The sequence below is a fragment of the Xenopus laevis genome, chromosome 9_10S, assembly GCF_017654675.1.
Source record: "Xenopus laevis strain J_2021 chromosome 9_10S, Xenopus_laevis_v10.1, whole genome shotgun sequence".
In the NCBI taxonomy this organism is placed as follows: domain Eukaryota; kingdom Metazoa; phylum Chordata; class Amphibia; order Anura; family Pipidae; genus Xenopus; species Xenopus laevis.
This window is the reverse complement of record NC_054388.1, coordinates 42,412,602-42,436,408: the sequence shown is the minus strand read 5'-3', so window position 1 is coordinate 42,436,408 and position 23,807 is coordinate 42,412,602. Positions and strand designations below refer to the sequence as shown.

The 23,807-nt window shown below is 41.4% G+C and overlaps 1 protein-coding gene across 5 annotated transcripts in view; it reads right to left on the bottom strand.

Annotated features, from left to right (window-relative positions):
• The window catches only part of spag9.S (sperm associated antigen 9 S homeolog), a 57,650-nt gene that overhangs the window by 4,973 nt on the left and 28,870 nt on the right, over positions 1-23,807 (bottom strand). For 3 of the 5 annotated variants that reach the window (XR_001933378.2, XM_018238552.2, XM_041578971.1), the window contains 21 exons: positions 19,572-19,629; positions 17,334-17,486; positions 15,969-16,020; positions 15,702-15,832; positions 15,046-15,102; positions 14,043-14,216; positions 13,755-13,890; positions 13,258-13,350; positions 12,728-12,895; positions 12,436-12,607; positions 11,917-12,141; positions 11,145-11,340; positions 10,854-10,979; positions 10,568-10,648; positions 9,301-9,368; positions 6,584-6,732; positions 5,131-5,302; positions 4,921-5,034; positions 3,001-3,039; positions 1,909-2,085; positions 99-245 (listed from right to left, as the gene is read on the bottom strand). Coding sequence is in view for 4 of the 5 variants with exons in the window: in XM_018238552.2 (XP_018094041.1) it covers positions 99-245; positions 1,909-2,085; positions 3,001-3,039; positions 4,921-5,034; positions 5,131-5,302; positions 6,584-6,732; positions 9,301-9,368; positions 10,568-10,648; positions 10,854-10,979; positions 11,145-11,340; positions 11,917-12,141; positions 12,436-12,607; positions 12,728-12,895; positions 13,258-13,350; positions 13,755-13,890; positions 14,043-14,216; positions 15,046-15,102; positions 15,702-15,832; positions 15,969-16,020; positions 17,334-17,486; positions 19,572-19,629 (2,688 nt within the window). In the remaining variant the exon portion in view is untranslated. The remainder of the gene's footprint in view (positions 1-98; positions 246-1,908; positions 2,086-3,000; positions 3,040-4,920; positions 5,035-5,130; positions 5,303-6,583; positions 6,733-9,300; positions 9,369-10,567; positions 10,649-10,853; positions 10,980-11,144; positions 11,341-11,916; positions 12,142-12,435; positions 12,608-12,727; positions 12,896-13,257; positions 13,351-13,754; positions 13,891-14,042; positions 14,217-15,045; positions 15,103-15,701; positions 15,833-15,968; positions 16,021-17,333; positions 17,487-19,571; positions 19,630-23,807) is intronic. The other 2 variants (XM_018238553.2, XM_041578972.1) reach the window with 1 other exon arrangement.

Below are 23,807 nucleotides of genomic sequence, written 5' to 3'. Positions count from 1 at the left end.
TGCTTTGCAGCTCTCTTGGTTTCTACTGGTTACCAGGCAGTAACCAATCAGAGACTTGAGTGGGGGACACAATACACTCTATACAAAACGGCACTTACCCATCCTGAAGTCAATATACCCCTCCCCTCCGCTCATCACCAACAAGGATTTGGGCTGACTTGGGACGGACAATTCTTGTTGTGATCCTCCCACCTTTTCTGCTGTTGTTTCAGACGTTCCACTGCCGTTGAAACCCCGGACCTGACCTGTAGGACCCACACAACACACCAGTGACATCATGTGACACTAAAATGTCTGTTTTGCCAAAGCAAGGCTTAAAAAGGGGGTTGTTCTCCTTTGTGTTCACTTTAAGCATGATATAGAGTGTGAAATTCTGAGACAATTTGCAATTGATTTTTTATTATTTGTGTGTTTTTTTTTTTTTACATTATCTTTTTATTCAGCCACTCTCCAATTTGCAATTTCCTCAATCTGGTTGCTAAGGTTTAAATTACCCCAGCAACCATGCACTGATTTGAATAAGAGACTAGAATATGAATAGGAGAGGCCTGAATAGAAAGAGGAGTAATAGAAATTAGCAATAACAATACGTTTGTAGCCTTACTGAGCATTTGTTTTTAATATGGGGTCAGTGACCCCCATTTAAAAGGCAGAAAGAGGGAAGTCATTATAAAAAAAACAAATAAATAATGAAGACCAATTTAAAAGTTGTTCAGAATACAACATTTATAAGTTAAACTTTAAGGTGAACCAACCTTTTGAGCAAAGACATATGCGAAGATTCAGGGAGATTTAGTTGCCCGGCGACTAAATCTGCCCGAATCTTTGCATGTGTCTCTGCCCTTAATATCTGTCATTATTTCCCCTATTCTTTCTCCCTTATAAGACAAACAGGTGCAATTGCCACTTACAAATGGCAAGAGATCATTGTTTTTGTTTAGGAAGGTAAATTCTCATTACAAAATGCTCACAAATTGCCTTGTAGCCTTATAATGAGGCCACAGATCTTACAAACAGACACAGGGGTATTTAACAGCCTCAAAGCTGAAAATAGTATCTTGAAATTGAAAAATGGATACTGAGAATGGTGGCATACTGACTTGTCACCTCTAATAATAGCGTGAAGGGAACATATTTATTTGGTCTCTGTCCCCCCCAATGAAGCGCACATAATTATGTGATATTATTCCTTTGGCTGAGACTAATAGAAGGGACTTTATTCATCACAAAGTCCAGCCTGTATATTTTCTGTGGAATTAAAATGGATAACAAACACTGGCTAAGGGCAGGGGCACACGGGCAGATTCGGGGAGATTTTGTCGCCTGGCGACTAATCGCCTCTTCTTCTGGGCGACAATCTCCCCGAACTGCCTTCCCCCTGCTAAAATGAAAAATAGCCTGCGGCAATGCACTCGCGGCGCTTCAATTTCCGAAGTCGCCAGAAGTTTCCTCATGAGGCAACTTTGGAAATCGAAGCGCCGTGAGTGCCATTGTGCTGCCGTTTTCTCATTATAGCAGACGGAAGGCAGTTCGGGGAGGTTGTCGCCCAGAAGAAGAGGCGATTAGTCGCCAGGCGACAAAATCTCCCCGAATCTACCCGTGTGCCCCTGCCCTAGAGGTGGCCATAGGCTCACGGATAATATTCAGGCAGGAGACGTGTCGAGCGATATCAGCAGAAGACAGGGATATTGGTCGGCTCGACCATCGGGCAGGTCAGAAAATGGCGTCCGAACATCAGCCTGCTGAATTGTCAGATACAGGTAGAATTCTATTGTTTCTACCTGTATATCTGATGATTCAGCTCTACACGCGTGTATTGAAAATGAACAATCTTTCCTGCATCATAATTGTAACATCTATGGCCACCTTTAGACTGAGCCTTACCAAGATCCAAATGTTAACACCTACCTGGAACAGCAACAAAGAACTTCACCGCATCGCGATGCCCGTGGAAACACAGCTGGGCGTGCGCCATTGAACAATACGGAATGAATGTGCCTGCCGTGACTTTGTCGCTGTTTTCATCCCCGTAGACGCGTATCACACTGCCTGGCCGGTTTCCCGAGCCAGTTAATGCCTTATTGGCTTTAATGGGAAGAAAAAAAAACAAGTATCAGTTCAGTGGCTGATAAACAGTGCGGTATCTGTACGTCTTGGTCTCATCTAAAAGCCAAAGCTGGTTGGGGAGTCAGCGGCTGGGTTTGAGGCAGAGCTTGTGTTAAATAAGAAGAATAAGTTCAGCATGCTTAAGTGCTAAAGAAATAGAAAGGAATGGCGTGTGCCTTATACTAATCTAGCGCCTTGTCCCTACTGCTACCAGGTCACTTGATTTTCCTCAAGTCTAATCTAATAATCAACTACACTGTTAGGGTCGCACAAATAACAATAAAAAATAGGTTCATTCTAAATGAAAGCAACATATGGCAGTTATTCTCCATTCCAATGGCTCATATATGTTTACAGCACTGCTGCCTGGAGAGGGCTGTTCTGATTTAGAGAAAAGAAAGTTAAGCTAAGGCAGAGCAAACAAAACGTAAAATCCATAAATGCAGAAAAAATAAACCTCAGGTGTAAAGCAGATTAACAGCCCTATGAATGATGTTACGCTACAGTCCTGTACATTCCTTGCTCGGGAGTAGTAGAGCACTGCTAGATTTACAAGACACATCCATTGGAAAGGAGAGGGGCAGTAACAGGAGGAGGAGAGATCTAGGGAAAAACAGGAGAGTCGTGTGCAAGTAACACAAGCTGGAGCTGGGGTGAGTTTGATACTGGTGGAGCAAGAGATTATTATTACTAGAAGAGATTAGCTGCAAGTCAAGGGAGAAAGATGCTGAACTGCCTAGCAGAATGGGTGGCATTTAGTATACAACTATTGCAAGTAGGGTCCTATAGGCAGAGGAGCTTGGGTGCAAACAAGGTGGGGGAGAGACTACACAGCCAGAAAGTGGCTATTATAAGCCTGGGGAAGTACTGGTCTGGTTACACAGCTGAACTTACCCCTTAACCCAAGTAACCGTCCCTGGTGCAGTATTACGGCTACAGTAAGAGAGTAAGGGGAGAGGGGTAGGCAGGTGTAACAGTAAAGAAGAGAATAAATAAAGATTCACTACTTATAACTTTACCAACATATATTTATCACATCCCTCTCTTTCTCCGTCATATTTAAGAGAAAGCGATAGGAAATATAGCACCTTGTTGCACTACAACACCCAGTAGTGCAATAGTAAATATCAAGAAACAAGGTTGGACAGAGCTAGCCATTGTTCCCTATGTCAGTACCAATAGCAAAATTTGGTTGATAACTTGCTTTTTACAAGTCAATGACCATTCTAAAGTAAACCTCCCATTGGTACGTAGAACCTACTCAAACCACTTACCTCTGCATACACCAGACTTAGATTCTACCCGTGTCTCATTAGTTTCCTTGGGGCAAGTTGTCCTGTAAGGAGTCATGAACCCTCAGAATAGAGACTTGCACGGGCCTGTTTTTAAAGACTCGTGCACATCGGGTACCTGTGGGTCACCCGCACAGTGGGCACAAAAAGTATAATCCGTCATTACATTGCGGGTATTCTGCGGGTACCCATGGGCACCCGACCCGATGCAGGACTACCTCAGAGTTCGCCACAGGGCAGCTGGAATTTGGGTGGAAGAGGCCTGATCTCCTGACTGTGCAGGTGTTTTACATGAACTCTGCAGGGGGAGTTGGGTGGGTATCGGACAGGCCCACACATCACTAGGATGTACCGAATCCACTATTTCGGATTTGGTCTAACCCCCGAATCCTTCACTAAAGATTTGGCCGAATATGCAAATTAGGGGTGGGAAGGGGGAAACATTTTTTACTTTCGGTTTGGCCGGGCAGAAGGATTTGCTGAATCTGAATCCTGCTGAAAAAGGCTGAATCCTGGATTCAGTGTACCCCTATTTTCTAGTCGACCTAAAGCATGAAGATCCAGATTACAGAAAGATCCGTTATCTGGAAAGCCCCAGGCCCCAAGCTTTCTGGATAACAGGCCCCATACCTGTATCTAACAACTAAAAGTAGCAGCTACTAATCTCCTAGCGTGACATTAACATTGCCTTCTAAAAACGGATGAGTTAAGCTTGCAATTTAAGGGACACTGACCCCTTAAAACCAACAGGAATGTTTCACTATTACTTGTAAAGGAGGACCCCAATTTTTTTTGTTTCATTTAAAATTGCTTTTTACAAAAAATAAAACTACCATAAACTGATCCTCGGCACCTACCGACACTCCAAAAAAAAAAAGGTTTACCTTTGTACATGACATTTTGTACTCCAGCCTTGGAATGACCCAGTGTGACTGACCCAAGCTGCGCTTGTCACATCACTTGATCAGAGACCAGAGGGGCAAGCACTGCTATGCTGGGATGAGATTTAGTGGCAGCTATGTCAAAATGGTGTTTTCTTACAAGTATTTTTGATTAAAGAAACATCACTTACATATTCAAAGCCTATAAAATATTTATAACACTGCCCTTTTTCCTGTATACAGCAGTCTAAGGGGATCCCTTGCATTAATCCTACAGGGGCCGTATACTGCACGCTTCTATTCTGTATCGATTACTCAGCTAGAAGCAAGCAATTTGGAAGCTTGGACCTTAGGAAGTCTGTAGAGACAGATGCCATGTCAACTAGCTAGTAGAGAGAGGTAACAATTCAGAGGGCTGGTCAAATGATATCTGGAACCTTTGCAGCAATACCATATTCCAAGGCTTTCATCAGAGAACTTTTCTTTGCTGTTGAATGCTCCACCTAGTGGTAGAATCTATTCCTTTATATTTATAGGTAATGCCTAGGGTTAAACTATATGTAAACATTATGGTAACTAGACATATAATGCAAAACAATCAGCGTCTCTGCAAGTGAGATTAATGCATAAAAGGTACTTACTTTCTGTTAAAGGAATGGATATGATCACACCGTTGCCTGTGCCTACCCAAAGGCGATTGCAAGACACCATGAGTGCAGTTATCCGCACAAAGGAGAAGCCAAGCTTTCCTGTACCTAAAAGTGAATATATTTGTATTCAGCTTCCAGTGTATTGCCCCTTAATTAACTTTTAGTATGCCAGCGTCCACCATCCCACTATAAGCAACTTACCAAGCATCTTACTGACATAGGGTTCTATGTCCACGTCTTGCAGATGTTGGTATGTGTGCGCATGGTACAGCCGCAGAGTTGAATCTAACCTGATAGAGACCCACACACCATCTCCAACCCATGCCAGCTGGCGAACTTGGCTCTCTTTCCTTGGATGGGCATCAAATGATTTCTGAGGGAATTGAAATCAAATAATTAATTGTTAAATTCATGTGTTTGCCAAGAACAAGGGAACCAGGTACACCGGGAGTTCGGTCTGCCCCTGCACTCGGAGCTGATTAAAACTACCTTTGGCCCTGGGATATACAGTCAGTGAGGGTTCCCTTATACTAGTGAAAACACTGCCTTTTAACAGATCTGCCACTGCTCCATGTACATTTGCTTGGCTGCTTGTCATTCATTAAAGGGGACCCGTCACCCAAAAAAAATATTCCAAATCCTATTTTATCATGCTAGTCAAGCAAATTACACTATATAAATTATTTGAATCTTGTTGTCTTCAGTCTGGGAATTCATCATTACAGCAAGCAGGCAGGAGCCATTTTGTGGACACTGTTATTAAGACAAGTCTTGTATCATCTCACAATCTTGTTTGTGCACAAGAATGGGGGACCTGATGTCCATCCCCATGCCCTGGTTACACAATTAAATGGTTAAGATAAGTGGGGGATTGTGGGGAGAGCAGTGATATCTAGGAAGTGCTGAATGGAAAGTGAAAGTAATTGCTTGCTCCGCCTCTATGCCTAAGGATTAGAGGAGGGGCAGACAATATTTGATTGACAGCGGAGAGTTTACAACAGCTATGAATGCATTAATAAAAAAAAGAATTTGGATTTCATGTTTAATTCGAAAAGGACTTTTATTATAAAGATTTTTATGTCTGGGTGACAGGTCCACTTTAATAAAGTTATGACAGGCTGAGAGGCACATTTTTCTATTGCGGTTCTCTGCCACAGCATCAGAACAGTGGGGGGTCTTAAAGAAGAATGAAAGGTTAAAACTAAGTAAGCTTCATCAGAAAGGTCTATACAAATACATCAGTAAACAAAGTAATGCTGCTCTGAGTCCTCTTTGAAAAGAAACACAGCATTGCTTTCCTTCTATTGTGTACACATGGGCTTCTGTATCAGACTTCCTGTTTTCAGCATAAACCTCCAGGGCACGGGCTTGAGCATGCTCAGTTTGCTCCTCTCCATCCCTCCTCCCCTCCCTGCTGTAATCGGAGCCCAGAGCTATGAGCAGAAGTAGGAGAGCTTCTAGAGCAGATTACTCAGGTATGGTAAAACATTCTACTTGCACTAATATGCCTAATCTATTGGAAATAAACTACCTTGGTAGATTTCATTCCCCTTTAAATGGCCTCACACATACCAGCAATGTACACTTTGCCGACAGTTAGTTTTAGAGGGGAAATAACCATAAAATGACTTTTACTATGCCATAGTGCCCATACCTCTATTTTCATGGTTTTTGGCTGCACGATGTAAATTTTGTTCCTGTACCCACACCACACCTTCTCATGCACCACACTCATGCAGCGAATGGAATGGTGAGGTCGACCAAAATCAAGGAGGTGATAGTTTGAGAGGTCCCACTGGCCATCTATAAGTGAAGAAACCACGACAGTTGAGGAAGTTGCAAAAGACGTGCAAATCAATTCTGACTTTGTAAGCACAAAAGGTGAATGAAGTGAATCTTCCAGACTTGATGGTTTGAAAGAGCGTAAGGGAGAGTAAGGTCTGTTTACCCCTTATCTTCCATTGTTCTAAAACAGACTGCTCAATGCCTTCCTTATCTTTTCCTGTAGTTGTATATTTCCCTTAAGGGTAAGTCCACACTGGGCGTTTTGGGGAGATTTGGTCGCCTGGCGACTAATCATCTCGTCTTTGCGGCGACCAATCTCCCCAAACGCCTTCCCTGACTTAAAATGCAAAAACGGCGCTAATCACATGCGGTGGTTTGTCCTCCGAAGTCGCCCGAAGTTTCCTCATGAGGAAACTTTGGAAAATGCCCAGTGTGTCCTGACCCTTAAAGCAGCCATAGGAATTTTTTATTTTGTAAAAACTTATCAATTTACAATAATCATCAGCTCAGCTAAATCAAAACTGATTTTAAACTATTAACCACCAATAAGCAAAATATAGTCCATGAATCTTTGGCTTGGCTCAGCAGTATCTCCCACCACCAAACCCTCTTGGAGTCCTTCCTCTGTCCATAATTCCCAAAACAAACTTGGCAAAGTCTTTCCCTTTGTCCATGAAAAAGGTTTTCCTCCCTCCCCAACCACCACCTTCACCACCACAAACCCGGCCACAAAGTCCAAAGTTTGGCTTTCTATTAGTGGGCCATCACACCACCCTTCCCACATACACCCCCCCAACTCAGGACATATATATTGCTGAGCCAAAGAGCTTGCAGAACTTTTCCACTGAAAAGCATGAGCTGGTGTTATCACATTGTCTGTTTGAAAGAGAAACATGTCAGACATCACAGGCATCAGTATCATAAATACATCAGTATAAATCACAGTTTCACACCTCTCCATTTGGATGCATTCAGACAGCTTTGCTTAACCTCTCTTTCCCTCAAGAAACCCAAATCAGCCACCACAGACTTCACTATTTGGTCTATAACAGGGGTGTCCAAACTTTTGGCTCGCCGGGCCACATTGGAAAAAGATTAAATTGTCTGGGGCCACACATGACATACACAAAAACACGTTTGATTTGTAAAAGTAAAGGAAATATACAGAAAAGAACTAAAATGCCAGTTGGATAACCAGATGGAGCTATACACTGGAATATGGGACACCTGGATATTAAATAGACTTATTATTATATTATTATTACTAACTGGGCAATGGGCAGAACCCCCCCTCCTCCTATTTCCTCGGGAACCAAGCGTTTCAAACTGGGCCGCATTCATATGCATCCTGGGCCGCATGTGGCCCTCGGGCCGCAGTTTGGACACCCCTGGTCTATAACAACATTCTCATGGCTAATGGACCTTCTGCAGCGGAACTGCCATAGGTGGTACCTCATCACCGATATTATTAGATACACTGTCCCTCTATCCAGGGGATGTGGGACAGACAGAACACCATAGGCCGTATCAGCATAGGACAGGTGTTTGATGTGGGGCACGTTGAGAGCCTCTGCCAGCCGATGTTTTAAAACTTTTGTCACAGGACAATCCACAAGAAAATGTTCTAGGGTCTCATTAGTGGAACAGCCCCATGGGCACTCCCTCTCTGTGATGTTCAAAAAGCTCACATTGCCTCGGACAAAAAGTCTTCGCCGAAGAGCCAGCCAGTTCAGATCAAAATACTTTGGGGGCACCCTTCTGTCATTGAGCCACCGCAGGCTCTGAGAAAGGACATCCCCCACACAGTCCTTCAAGGCCATGGGGACAACAAAGTAGCTCAATAGGATCCTCTGATAAATTTGTCTCCTTGTAACAGAACTCAGTTCCCCAATTCTAATGTCCCACTTTCTCAAAAGTTTTAGCCCGAGTCGAATATGCAGTGGGAGTCAATTCCCGCGCACTCGGACCTGCTTCACACTATCGCCAAGCAGCCAATCTCCTACCAGAGGCAATGCCCAATTCTTGATGCAACATTCCCACAGGGAATCAGTTCTTTGGCCCAGGCTCCCAAAGTTAAACTTCAAAAAAATGGATCCAAAGAAAGCCACTGGACATAACATGCCCAACCCTCCCTCTTTCCTCTGCAGGTAAGTAATGCCCCTTTTTACAGGATTCAGCCTGTTCCCCCAGATTAACTGGAAGAACAGCTTAAAGCAGCCATAGGGGGTGTGGCACAGAGTTGCAGTCTGATGTCACTAACATTCCAATGATATAATTAACTAAATTTGCAGACTTTACATAGAGATGTTCCAAGTACAGAATAAGGTATCCTTGTGTTGTACTGACTAATGGCAGATCCTTCTTATATACATGAATACAAATATAAAGAGAAGGAAGGTTCTGGGCATACAATGATACTGGACTGTTTAAAGGAAACAATATGGCAGCTACTATATGTATAAATTCAAATATACAGAGAAGGACCTTCTGGGTACAGTTTAATTTAATGTAACAAAAAAAAGTTAAACCCAACTTACAAACAGGAGTAATACTGTATATTTAACTCCACCTGTAGTTCATACCTACCAACTCCTCGATGAAAGATTGCCAGCGTCCCATCAGCTAGAGCAACTAATACTATTCCTTTAACATGTCTAGAAAAAAAAGAACAGATGAGTGTTTGTGCCACATGCTTATATAAATATAGTGACTAGTCAGGATCAATTAATAAAGGGGATGTTCACCTTTAAATTAATTTTTCGTTTGATGTAAAGAGTGAAATTCTGAGACAATTTGCATTTGGTTTTCATTTTTTATTATTTGTGTTTTTTTAGTTATTTAGCTCTCCAGTTTGCAATTCCAGCAATCTGGTTGCTAGGGTCCAAATTACCCCAGCAACCATGCATTGATTTGAATAAGAGACTGGAATAGGAGAGGCCTGAATAGAAAGAGGAGTAATGCAAAGTAGCAATAACAATACATTTGTAGCCTTACAGAGCATTTGTTATTTAGAACAAAAGCTGGAAAGAGTCAGAAGAAGGCGGCAAATAATTCAAAAAGATAAAAGGAAGACCAATTGAAAAGTTGCTTAGAATTGGCCGTTTTATAACATACTAAAATGCAACTTAAAGGTAAACCACCCCTTTAAATCTAAGTACAGGTATGGGACCTGTTATCCAGAATGCTCGGGACCTGGGGTTTTCCGGATAACGGGATTAATTAGATCTTAGTTGGGATCAAGTACAAGTTACTGTTTTATTATTACAGAGAAAAAAGGAAATGATTTGGATAAAATGGAGTCTATGGGAGACAGCCATTCCGTAATTCAGAGCTTTCTGGATATCGGGTTTCCGGATAAGGGATCCTATACCTGTATAATTGTTTTGTAGAATACAGTGATAACGACTGTCTAAATTAATTCATATATTATTTCCCAGAACTCTGTATGGTGTGAGCTATGAATATATATTACATAATGGCCGTTTTAAAATTATGGATGCACCAAATCTACTATTTTGGATTTGGCCGAAAACCGACCCAAATCCTAATTTGCATATGCAAATTAGGGGTGGGGAAACATTTTTTACTTCCTTGTTTTGTGACAAAAAGTCACGCGATTTCCCTTCCCGTCCCTAATTTGCATATGCAAATTAGTATTCAGTTCAGCTGGGCAGAAGGATTTGGCCGAATCCGAATCCTGCTGAAAAAGGCTGAATCCTGGCTGAATCCCGAACCAAATCCTGAATTCGGCGCATCCCTATTTAAAATGAATATCTGACACTGTATGCGTGGGGGGGTTTGAGTATCCTACAATTTCTATTTATTGGGGTAATGCAGTCAAAATGTAACTTACACAATGCTGAGGACGGAATCTTTTAACTTGATGTTCAGAAGACATTTCTTCCACTGAGCAACAGAAGAATGGACGTATAAGCTGAAAAGAAAGTCCCATGTGTTATTGGCTAAAAAAAGCAATGCAGTATAATCTCCAAAAACACATTTAAAACTATATCTAAATTCTATGATCTATGTAGTCTTGGTTGTTACGAATGACACCCCTTCAGTATATCCACTGCATAACTGCTCTTCTAAACAAGCTTTAGAGATAGAAAGCACAGAAGAAGCATCATTTGACTTACTATCCATTTTGGGCTCCGAGCCACATTGTAGGCAACAAGCTGTTCATTTTTTGGGCTTCCTCCCTCATCAGGTCTTGCTCAGTTGGCAATGTGGCAACACCATCTTTATACAGGTCAGAGTCATTGCTGGAAGGGTTGCAACGGTATAGTAAGGTTAAAAGGAAAACTACAAAGAGTTGCATAGTTCTAATACCACTTATATTATTACACTGTATGTCCTTCAAGTCCAATCGTATACACTGTGGTTAGAAATAGATGCCACTTTTAGGCCAGTGCATATTCATTTCTTACCTAGGCTGGTAGCCTGATGTGTCCTCTGCTGTGTTCTGTGCACCCAGGGGATCAGTAAACACATGCTCTGTATAAACTCCTGTTTGGGAAATGTCAGCCATTTCATCGTTGGAGCCAGTTCCGGCTTCAGTTTCCTCTGTTGCTTCTTCAGCGGTCGCCACGTTGTCGTCCAGCTGCTGGCTTGCGGAATCGGGATCTGGAAACACAAGAACAGGGATTCTTGGTTTAGGAAACCGTACAATCCTACAGGATGACAATCCAAGGGGAGTCACAGTGACAACCAAAGATATCTTAACTGCCAAACAAGAGAATTTTTAAACCATAAACTGCAATTTAAACTTAAAACTAGAAAATGCCAGTGAAAAAGTCCCAAATCTGTTCTAGGATTCCATGCTGCAACATGGCAGTAAGAAAGGAGAGCTTGTCCTTTAAAAAATATGACTTTCCCGTCGTCTCTGCCTTATTTACCTGTTTATTTATTTATTTATTTATTTTCTTTCTCTTCTTTCTCTCCCCCTTTCTCCCCCCTTTTCTTTATTGTTTCTTTTACTATCCATTTTACTCCATGTTATCTTATTGCTCTCTTATTCATGACTGAACTTACATATGATATCTTACAATTTTCTGTGACTGTACTCATGCAATAACATGTTGATTTATTTTTATTGGAAAATCAATAAAACATTTCAGTTTAAAAAAAAAAAATATATGACTTTCCAAAATACTCAGCTGCATTGTTTTAAGTGCAGCAATTAAATGTGCATATCCATACCTTCACTGATTTCCTCTTCAGCTGGTAGGACGCTTGGTGCTTGAACAGCACAGGGCTCTACGTTTTCCGGGGATGCTCCTCCCACTCTGACTCCCACTGCAATATTCTCCGCCCCCGAGGACCCGCTGCTCTGCAGACTTTCAGACAGTGATGTTTTATCTGTCTGGCCTGTTTCTGATTCCGGCTTTGAAGATTCTCCTGTGGGGTAATCGGTTTCCATTGCCCCTGAAATAAGTGAAAAATGAATATGTCATTAAATTACTTGCCCAATCGAAATATGCAAATAGAATTACTTTTCTATTTAACTGATGCAATGTATTCACAATTCAAAGATACTATTAATACAGAATTACCCAGCTTAGCTAAGAGGCTTGAATATATGTACACACTTAAGCTTTATCTCTTGCTATCCTAGCGAAATCAGATACAGGCACCTCCGGGCAGCAGGGCTGCAAATTAAACTGCGCTTTTCATATAAAGGGCATCTTGTCAGTTAATATACAACTCATTGCAACACACCTGGAATGCTTGCAATACAGAGGACGTGAGAGTTACAGACGATAAAACTATCCAGCATGTTCCCTGGGTCATTGGCATCCACAATGATGACCTTAGTGGAGGAATGAGTACTGGTGCAAATCCACACAAGGCTTGATAGCTCATCCTGATGCCGAAGTTCCTTCTGCTGTACCTGTGTATTAAACAGGAGATGGAGCGAGGCCAGACTTTTAATGCTCAAGTCAAAAGGTTAGGGAAAGACAGCGTTTAAGACTTTTGGTAGTGTAAGTTTAGTAAGATCTTCAAATTGTACCTTAAGCTCCTGCTCAAGTTTATCCAAACTGCTCTGAGAGTCAGTGCGGGGTTTTTGGCCGTCTAGCGCTGTTCCAGGGGCGTCGCTGTAGAAAACGCTAGCGCCAATAATTGAGCCTCCATCTCTCGTCTTTCCACCAGACAGGTTGACTCCCACAGCACACCATAGCTGTATATGAAGCAAAGATAAAATGGATTCTAAAGATACAGAACATAATGGACTTAAGTATAATAATGCCGCAGCATTACCGATTTATTTGGGCACTTTCATTCCCATGCCGGTCTCTCTCCTATGCACCTTTATTATCAACGTACCACAAATTATGAGAAGAACTTTCTGCTTCTTAAGGGCCAAAGAAGTACTGTCCAAACCCCAGCAATAAATTATAAAAATACTTGCTACATACCGACTGTCAGACATTCTTCCTCTACAAAAAGAATTATTTGTTCCAAGTGTTACAAAAGCCCAGGTGAGAAAGGCCATGAATTATTCACAGTGGAAGCCTCCCAAAAAAAGGAGCAGGAAATCACCTTCATGGAAGTATCTTTATCGTCCAAAGGCCTCAGGTAAACAGGGACGGGAAGATTCCTCATTTTGCTTTCATTCTGTCCTTCATTTGCCACCTAGTATATTAAAATAACACTCTGTTTTAATCACTCCGTATGAAAACAACTGAAGTCACTTGCTGTTTTATGCCACCAAGATAAAAAAAAAGTTGAACATATTATATCTAGCCCATCTTCTCCTGCTTGTGGGCTTTGTCCTGCACAATCTTCTTTTCAGTACTGAGAAGGCACACATTTGTTTTTTCACACTTAAATTTGCTATTAGGCTGAACGGGGTGTTTCTGACTGTTCAGTTTATGTTGAGTCTTAACTAAAACAAATGTCTAAGAGAGAAAATAGGTGTTCACCCCAAATCTCACTATAACTGGCCTTTGTGTTGCCTGCCCCCACAACCCATTTGTCTTACTATGTGGATTAGCCTCACAAAATGGGAATGTTCGCATTATAGGGTAATACATTACCGGCTTATATTTTTGAGGAAGACTCCAGCCGAATGCCTGCACCCGCCCATCTTCCTTCTGTACATGAGCCTTCACCTGCCTGTACTGCTCGCGCTTCTGTTCTCGGCGCGATGTGGTTTCGTTCCCACTAGAACGGCTGCAAATTAAAAGAATAATCTGTATTTGACATAACTTTAAAGGAACTGGGCACAAGTCAAAAAGCATGCAGTGCACTTGTTTAACGTAAGGGGTAGTCGGGGTGCAGGGAGCAGAAAGAAAATGTATGCTTTATTTGTCAGGGGCACATACTCATCGCTGAGAAAGTCAAAGGCTTTGGACTTGTCAGAAGGAAGTTTGGAAAGAGCGCTGCTCTTCTTCTTGACGGATGGCGTGATATGTGAGGTTGGCGCATTGTACTTGAGGTTCACAGGAGTGTCTGGCTTTTTAGAGGCGGTGGCCGTAGAGCTGAACAGTCGGCTGAAACTAAAACAAGATGAAAGAAGCATACAACTCAGGGAATGTCCAAACTGGAGCCCTTCCTCTATTCTATTGCTCCCTCAGGAACCATCCAGTGAGAGCCCAGGGCCCAATGAGTTTGCAGGGCCAACCAGGCACCCACAGTTTTCCTGGCTTAAACTAGACAATATCACTTTAAATGGTCTTTTTAGTTGATGGATAAATCATAAATTTATACGATCGTTTCAAGATAATCTTGGTCCTACCATAAGGAAAAGATCTTTTAAAAATCTTAACATCTATGGGCCAACTTGAGCCTGCCAAGCTTGGCAGATAGCATTTACGGAAAAGATACAACTACGGTGACTCTTTACTGATCTACTGAAAAAAATATACAGAATTAATTCCCTTTCCAGGTTCGGTGGAAAGTCATTTTGTTTGCACTTTTTATATGGTCCCGAGCTTTCATTCAAAACTCAAGCCCCCAATATGTCGAAACCATAGCATATGATACAGGATGTTCAAAAGAAAAAAAAAAAACTTCTGGTCCTAACAAGAGTAATGGATAATATCAGCACACACTTACAATAATATCACATATATCCATCACATAATATCAGCACACACTTACAATAATATCACATATATCCATCACATAATATCAGCACACACTTACAATAATATCACATATATCCATCACATAATATCAGCACACACTTACAATAATATCACATATATCCATCACATAATATCAGCACACACTTACAATAATATCACATATATCCTTCACATAATATCAGCACACACTTACAATAATATCACATATATCCTTCACATAATATCAGCACACACTTACAACTGCCAAAGGCTTGATTTCTTCTTTTCTTGAATGGCAGGATTCTCTCGAGACGCTCTGTATTTGTAAGTAAAACACAAAGTGGTTATTAAAACAGACATTTCAAAATTATCCAATACAATCAAACACAAGTTGCTAAATAAATATTTTTTATTTTATTTATAAAACACGGTGCCTGTGTAGAAAATAAAAACAATGCTGTTTTATAAACTATAAGCGGACATACTACTTTTCTTTGGGCTCCAAAAATCACTTAGCAGTAAAGAGGACAGTCTTTAGTATAATAACCACCAATCCACTTTCTGGTGCTTCCATTGCTTGACAAGGGCCTTAATAAATCTGGGCCAGTGGTCTGCTTTGGTCTAATTCTGCTTGCCCTTTTTTGATGCTATCGAGGCTTGGTGAAATCAGACTGGGTCTCATAGGGCCCACCAAAGATAATGGAACCATGGACCCCATCCCAGAAATCAGATATAGATGGATTCATGCCAAATCAAATTTTGAGATTTTGGTATAGGTCTACAGTGGCAGTAAGGATAGGCTCATAGGAAATGTCCTGTGCTGGGCATACTAGGATCTGGGCCCACCTAGAGACCCATTGGTACTCTGATAAGCCAGACTGACCCTGAGCAAAATCCACAAGTTGCTTTATATACCTGATCATTTCTGTCCATCTAACTGCCTCCTGCAGCTCCATCAGCCTCTCTTTATACTGGTTTCTCTCCATCAGCACCCGGGCCATCTCGACGCGGGTGAATCTCTTCCGCTGTGCCGTAGGGACATCATTCTGTGCCGCAAAAAGTAAAGCAAATGGCTTTATGTTAAAGTTGGGTGCCGGTTATGGGAGCAATCACACTGACAAAAGAATGGCCGATTCAATGAAACAGAACAAGGGGACATACAGACTAAAGACAAGCACTTACGTCTTCTTCATCTTTTCCCTTCTGTCGAGCTTCTTCCACTTCCGCTCTGGCTCTTTAAAAAGAATACAAACATATGAAATCAAAGGACGGGGAGGTTTTGGTCATAAGTAATGCTGACTCAAGTCCTCAAACTCCTGTATTCTCCCATAATGCCCTGCTCTACCTTTGCTCCAGTGGATCTGCAGACCTGCAGTAGCATTGTAAGTAAACAATAGTACTCACATGTCACTGGCACAGACCTGAAACCACAGAGAGAATAACATGAAGCTGCATTGTGTAACTTCTATGTAAAACTTGCTGTTCGTCTCACACTAAGAATCAAAAACTGTTTCTGAACGTTGGATCTTTTCACTGATTTCATGGATCCAGCGACCCTCAGCCTATGGGCCCACAACCACGCTGGAAATGCAGTGATTTGCTGCTGCTGTGATGGAATGGGGTTGTTAGCTGCCCATCTGCCTTTTCTATACTAAAGCATTGCTATAGGCTCACACCAAGCATGCTCTCAGCCAATAAATGGAAAGGAGTGATGGTTCTATAAAATGTTGTAAGGTAAAGCTGTGGGGGCACAACTTGATATCAACATTAGCAGTTGTCTTGAGAAAGAGCCAGGGGGCTCTATATACAGTCCCTATGCTTCTCCCCTAAATAGACCAGATGGTTTGTTTTTTTTACACTGCATGACAGCATCCCTTTAAGTGTATCCTCAGCTACCCCCCCCCAACTAAAAACAATAGAAGTCTTGTTTTTCTGAAAAACATCATTTTGTGTTTTCTTCAGGCAATTTTTCGTTTATAAAATCGGCAGCAGGATTAATAGAAATCAAATGTTCCCCTTTTTGTATGAAAGAACAAATAAGCGTGCCTTGTGCTAGGGTTCTGCAGACTCATACTGCCACAAGCAAGGGCCATGCTATAATTGCATTTATGCTGCAAATGAAAAAAAGAAGATATTCTGGGCTCATCGATCTCCATTCTCCACTGTCCCTTTCATTATGGATTACTGGTAATTGCTTTCTGGCAAAGTGCTGTTCCGCTTTACAACAGGGATTCTCAATACAGACGCATGGCAGGATTAAATACTCTTTATGTAAAAGGATTATTTCACTTTAATTGCAGCGCTGCAATTAAACAATATTTTTGTATTAAATGAGATCATTTACACGTACTCTATGCTTTTAAATTCTCAAAAGTCCACAAAAGATTAGGCACATATTCTACTTTTTTATTAATTTTTCCCCCTGTTTATATTAATTTGCCATTCTAGCGCATTTAAAGAAGAAGCCAGGGGCCACGGAAAGCTTCTCCCATGCATCTCCCTCCTGCACGGAATATCCACTGCAAAAAAGGTAACAACGCCTCGTACTTTCTTAGCTCCTCTTCCAGCTCCTTGTTCTTCTCCTCCAGCTTCTGTTTGGCCTGTTTCACAGCTCCCAGCTCCCCTTGCAGAACGTCCCTCTCGCACACCAGCTCATCCACTCTGGCTATTAAGTCATTTTTGACAACGTTTAGGGCATTTCTGAAGGGTAACAAAACAAAATCTTACTATAATTCATTCACACAAAAATAAGTAGAGACAACACACCATAAAATATACCTTTTTATAGTGTACAGAACCACTCCTGCAGTAAGCGCCACCATGAAAGTGCAGTCATGACATCTATCTGTAGCCCATCCCACTGCAGCTAAAGGTTACCCATATGCCACCTGCTCTGTGGTAAAATCTGGCCAAATCCCAACCACTTTGCAGGGATTTAGCTGGTACTGACCCACTGCAGAACACGAGTTATAAGCAAACAATAAGATATACCCTCATATACTGTTCTGTCTAAGGGCATCAATATGGCACCTTCCACCCATATGTATAAATACAAATATACAGAGAAGGAATGTTCTGGGCCAACAATGAGCTATACTCTCATGTTATTAGTGATCATAACATGGTCTCCTTTGAGATTCTGTTGCAGAAGCAATTCTATAAGGGTAACTAGAACACTAAATTTCAGTACAAACTTTGACAGTATAAGGGCATCTCTGCAACATATTAAGTGGGAAATGCGTTTCACAGGGTTAAACACGGAACAAAAATGGGAAGTCTTTAAAATGCTGCTTAATAAATATATTTGTCAGTATATTCCCCTTGTAAGCAAGGAACGTCGTTGCAAAGCAAAACCTTTTTGGTTCAATAGAATCGTTGGTGTTGAGGTGGGTAAGAAAAGACATGCTTTTAAGGCTTTCAAGTTAGCTGGTACAGCCGAAACATTTATAAGGTACAAGGAGGCCAATATATCACTAGTGCCTATGACTACGTATCATTTGATACGAAATGCGTTCGGACGTTTATCTTTTAACATGATGGAATAAAGCTTCTCAGCCGCTTTGGCTGCAGGAGTGCGTGCACAATTATTTTCTATGAGGCCAATATATCATGCAAAAAAGCTATAAGACAAGCTAAAATCAATATGGAAAAGGATATTGTAGCAAGCAGTAAAAATAATCCAAAATTATTTTTTAAATATGTAAATAGTAAAAGAAATTAAGCAGGAAGGGGTGGGACCCTTAATATCAGAGGTGGTCAGCTGGTTGATGAGAACAAAATGAGGAACCAATTCATGAATGTTTCCTTCTTAATAGTCCCAATTCTAGTAATACAACTAATGATGCATGGTTCACACATGAGGAAATTCAAAAGAGACTAGAACATGTTAAGATAAACAAAGGTCCGGGGCCAGATGGTATTCATCCCAGGGTATTTCACGGGCTTAGCTCTGTGATTGCCAAACCTCTTTACTTATTTTTCAGGATTCATTGAGATCTGGCATAGTGCAAAGAGACTGGCGAATTGCTAATGTGGTGCCGCTATTCAAAAAGGGATACCGTTCTCAGCCTCAAAACTATAGGCCAGTTAGTCTGACGTCCATGGTAGAAAAGCTTTCCGAAGGGTTAATTAAGGATAAGATACTGGACTTCATAGCAAATCATAATACTATGAGTTTGTGCCATGCATAATCGATCTTACCTGTCTAACAATTTCTTTTTATGTGAAGGTGAGCAGTGACCTTCATTCTGGGATGACAGTGGATGTGATTTATTTAGACTTTGCTAAAGCTCAGTAAGTGACAGCAGCACAGAGCATGGGCAGTAAATCAGCAGAAAAGAAGATGGGTGAACTACCGGGGCATATTCAGAGACACCAATCTTTACTGCTGAAGGGCTGTGGTTGGGCTGGTACAGAAACCAAAACATTATGTACAACACTTGTAGCCTACTTCTATAGTTAAAGGAGAACTAATCCCTTAATTAAAAAAACCCTACCCTACATAGACCCCCTTCCTGCTCCCCCCCAGCCTAGCTCGTACCCCTGGTAAATGCCCCTAACTCTTTACTTACCCCTCAATGCAGATTCAGGGCATCAAGAGTTAGGGGCATTTACCAGAGGTAACAGCTAGGCTGGGGGGAGCAGGGAGGGGGGTCTATGTAGGGTAGGGGGTAGTTTGTTTTAATTAAGGGTTTAGTTCTCCTTTAACAAAAACAATATGGCACTTCCTGCCTACAGGTGTAAATAGAGCATGGAACAGCAAGAGTGAGTATAATAACTACATACTTGGTCTCTAGAAGCTGGGTGTTTTCTAAGATAAGGTTTTCCACTTCACGGCCCATGCCTGTAGATAGAAACATATATATACATTTAAACAAGTAATTATGATTTACATTACACTGACCTACAAATGTTTAGGCAACAAGGTAAATCCAAGTAGGGGGGGGGGAAAGTGAATTATTAACTAATTCCAGACTGTGCACTAGTGAAAAGGACAAATATTTGTGTTCAGGTTCAAAGTGAAGTCGGCAGTGGTTGGCATTAATTCCCCCTCGTAGCGGTTACTGTGGACACAATTTGACCCTGGCATCTGCCACACCTGCACTTGGAAAGCCCTATAGTATAGTATAGTATAGTATAGTGTAGTACAGATATGGGACCAGTTATCCAAAATGTTTGGGACCTGGGGTTTTCCGGATAAAGGTTCTTTCCGTAATTTGGATCTTCATACCTTAAATCAAACATTAAATAAACCCAATAGGCTGGTTTTGCTTCCAATGAGGATTAATTATATCTTAGTTGGGATCAAGTACAAGCTACAGTTTTATTATTACAGAGAAAATGAGAGCACTTTTTAAAAAATTTGATTTGGATAAAATGGAGTCTATGGGAGACGACCTTTCCTTAATTCTGAGCTTTCTGGATAACGGGTTTCCAGATAGCGTATATTCCGAGACAATTTGAAATTGGTTTTAATTTTTTATGTTTTTTGAGTTATTTAGCTTTTATGGCCACCTTTAGACCAAAAAACATGGCTTAATGTTAAACAACCCAAGCACGAGTCCTGCTTTTCGGTACTGTGGATGAAAAAAACTTTTTATATAATAATTATAAATTATCTTATAAATTATTATAGATAATAAGAGACTGCTATGCATATTATTTTCTTAATAGGCTTCATCCATGGCAAGTGGAAAATGACTTAGTACTTAAACATGCAGCGTGTTGGTTCATCAGTAAGTAGAGCTTAAGTCAGACCATGTATGGGACTGATTTCAGATTGTAGTGCATTTTAGACAAAACCCCTCCCTTTTGCCAGTGCTTATAATATGGGATTGAATTAGCAGTTTCTCCGCCAGTGGAAAATCACAGGTGAAGAAACTATTGAAGTAACATTGGAGTTCCATTACGCAAACAAAAAAAATCAGCCTCATCTATGGTCAGGTGTTGAGAAAGACAGTGAAAAGTAATTGTGTTCATTTGGGCCACAGATGTGGTCACAGGGGCCAACTGTACATCTCTCTTCCCTTTTTTTTTCCATTCAAGCATGTTTTCAAAAAATTTAGGAGAGAAACTGCTGCAAGAGGTATAGAGCCTATGAGTAAGTTCCCACACAGGCACAAAACGCGTTAGGCCTATGCATGTCCTAATAAAGCCTTTTCAATTTATCAAGACTTGAGCTACTGCTTTATTTGCAAATGGGCCTCACTCCACTATTTTTCAAGTTTTCCACACATAAAACAAAAACCATTTGTATGTATGCACAACACTCCATATTATCCTGATTATACTATCCGCAGGGTGTAGAAAGGTAGGGAAAGTCATCACAAAGTTACCAAGGTATTGGCTAGCAAGTAATCTCCAACAGAACTGCAGGGCTATTTGTGTCCGGGTTTAGAATCCAGAGTAACCAAATGTCAATAAATTTGTCTAGACATCCCCGAGCTATGTATGCTGCCTTATAAAACGGCAAAGCAGCGTTAACCAGCGCTTTCCAGGCCTCTATGGTAGGAGCTAGTGGTCTGTTCCATTTGAGGATTATCATTTTTTTTAGCATAGTACAAAAGAGTTTGGAGGAACACTCTGCCTTCCTTGGTAAAGTCTTGACTCGTTGTTAATCCAAGTAGTGCAGCAGAAGGGGTAGGTTCAATTGGAAGCACCATGACTTTTGAAATAAAAGTGAAGACCTGTGTCCAATAGCCTTGAATCCCAACACAGGACCATGTCATGTGGAACCAGTTTCTGGTTTCCAATTCACATCTAGGACAGATTTTTGACCTATCCTGGTTTACAAGGTTAAAGCTGGCCATAGACGTAAAGATCTGATCGTACGAATTGAGGATTCGTACGATTTTCGGACCGTGTGTGGAGAGTCCCGACATTTTTCGTCCGGCGGAGATCGGTCGTTTGGTCGATCGGACAGGTTAAAAGATTTCTGTTGGCTGCCGATAATTTCTCTGCATGTATTGCCGATCGTACGATTTTCAGAGGGAGACTGTCACCAGCTTTGTCGGACATAACTTTCGTACGATTGCTGTCAGGGGCAGAGCATCGGCTGATCTGTTCTTTTACTACTTTATTTGATCGGAATGGTTAGTGGCAGGTCAGGAGATGGGGAAGTCCGATCGTACGTTGATTCGTACAATCGGATCTTTGCGTCTGTGGCCAGCTTAAGTCTCTCTGGTGTCATATAGATGTGATGAAGAAATCTAACCTGTATCAGTTTGTCCTTAGCAGACACCAAAGGCGGTAGGAGGTGCCGTAGCACAGTCGAAGAGGTAGCCTTTATTTTCCAATTCAGAAAGCTGATATTTAAGATAAACCTAAACTGAACCTGAAAGGCATTATAAACATGAGAAGAACCGATATAGGTTGCTAATGTCCCATCTACAGTAAACTACAACTTACAACAGCAATGTCTGGACAGTCCTCTCTCTATTACATGTCCCCCAGAGCATCAAATGCCAGGAAATTTCCATGTAGAAAAGATGTTTATGAAACCTTGGCCCCATCCCCAAGCAGAACAATACGGACGTGGGAAGGAAGTGAGAGTGGAAAGAACATGTGATCATGAATCAGGCAATATGGCTGCACAATGGCCCTTTGTTTGCATTTTCTGGCCAGACTGGATGTACAACCAACCAGATGCATATTGTCTCCTACCAATGTGCTAGTCCTTGCAACAAAAAGACAATCCTTAATCCACATTGCTGGTAACATTACCCGCACAAATGCCCATCTGTCATTGTCCGGCTATACTTTTTATCAGGACAATGTAAATGAATGTATTTATTTTTGCTTGAAAGCCAAGTGCAATGTGATGTAACTCTATGGGGAATCTGTTTCCTGGTTGTCATGTGACTACTGCTCTTTCCTGAAAGTCTTTCTATATTGCTTCATGACAGGAATTTTATATACTTTAATCGGGAGTATTATTGCAGGGCACACAGTGATACTTCTACATTATTCTTTGTGAACTTGCAACAAACACACCATACAAAGAGTAAAGTATGTGAAATACCTGCTTGCTAGGGAGACGAGGCCCAGGTGTGAGAGGAGCACATGGATTTGTGGACTGAAAAGCCATAATTTCTAAGTGACTGGCCGCTTGCCTGCACCCAATCCAAGGCCACCCATACCTGCTAGGTTCCATCACTCAATGAGTCGACAGAGACATGTCCCTCACTCTCTCAATTTCACTTTTTACAGTTAGAATCTGCTCATTCATGACATAAAATCTGTAAGGGAGGAGACCATCACAAAATGGCGGCTCAAGTTGAGGAGAAGCAGAAGTGCAATCATTATGGATATGTATACAGGATTGCCACCTGGCTAAAATATCAGTCAAGGCCGGGAGGGTTTTACAAATGAACCATCAATGCACTTGCTGGTAAATTTGTAATAACAAATCAATGTTTTCAATGTGGCAAGGGGGGGTGAGTCCGGGCATCTTCTTACAGACTTTCTGGACCTGCCCAGTATAAATTCTTAGTATGTGTTTGGTATGTGTCCTGTATGTGTCCTCCTTTTTCAGCTTTGAATGGCTGTTCCCATGACCACACAGCAGCTTGTTTATATAAACTATAGTAGAGTTACTGAAGCAAACACACCAGTTTTACCAGCTCAGGCTCAGGGCAACACTGCATTACATTGTCATTACTTTAAAACACTTTCATTTTTTGGTGTTACTTTTCCTTTAAGATAGACACCACCCCAGCTTGTACAGTCCTCCACAGACTTTTAGCCAAAATGTATGCAACCCCATCTTGTTTTAGAAGTCTTTGTATTTGGACAATCAGCCTAATGTTTGAGAGCGTGAACAGACTTCAGCGGAACCAAATATTCCCTGTTAGCATTTGCCTTTCATTCTGTCTTATCACAAGACTGATCAGAGACATGAATACCCTTTGCACTTCCTACAGACGTACAACAGAGGAGAGCACCAGAAAAAGATTAGTCTCTCTCAGGCTTGTGCTTACACACAAACCAACAGCATTCAGCCAATGAATGGACAAAGGTGTG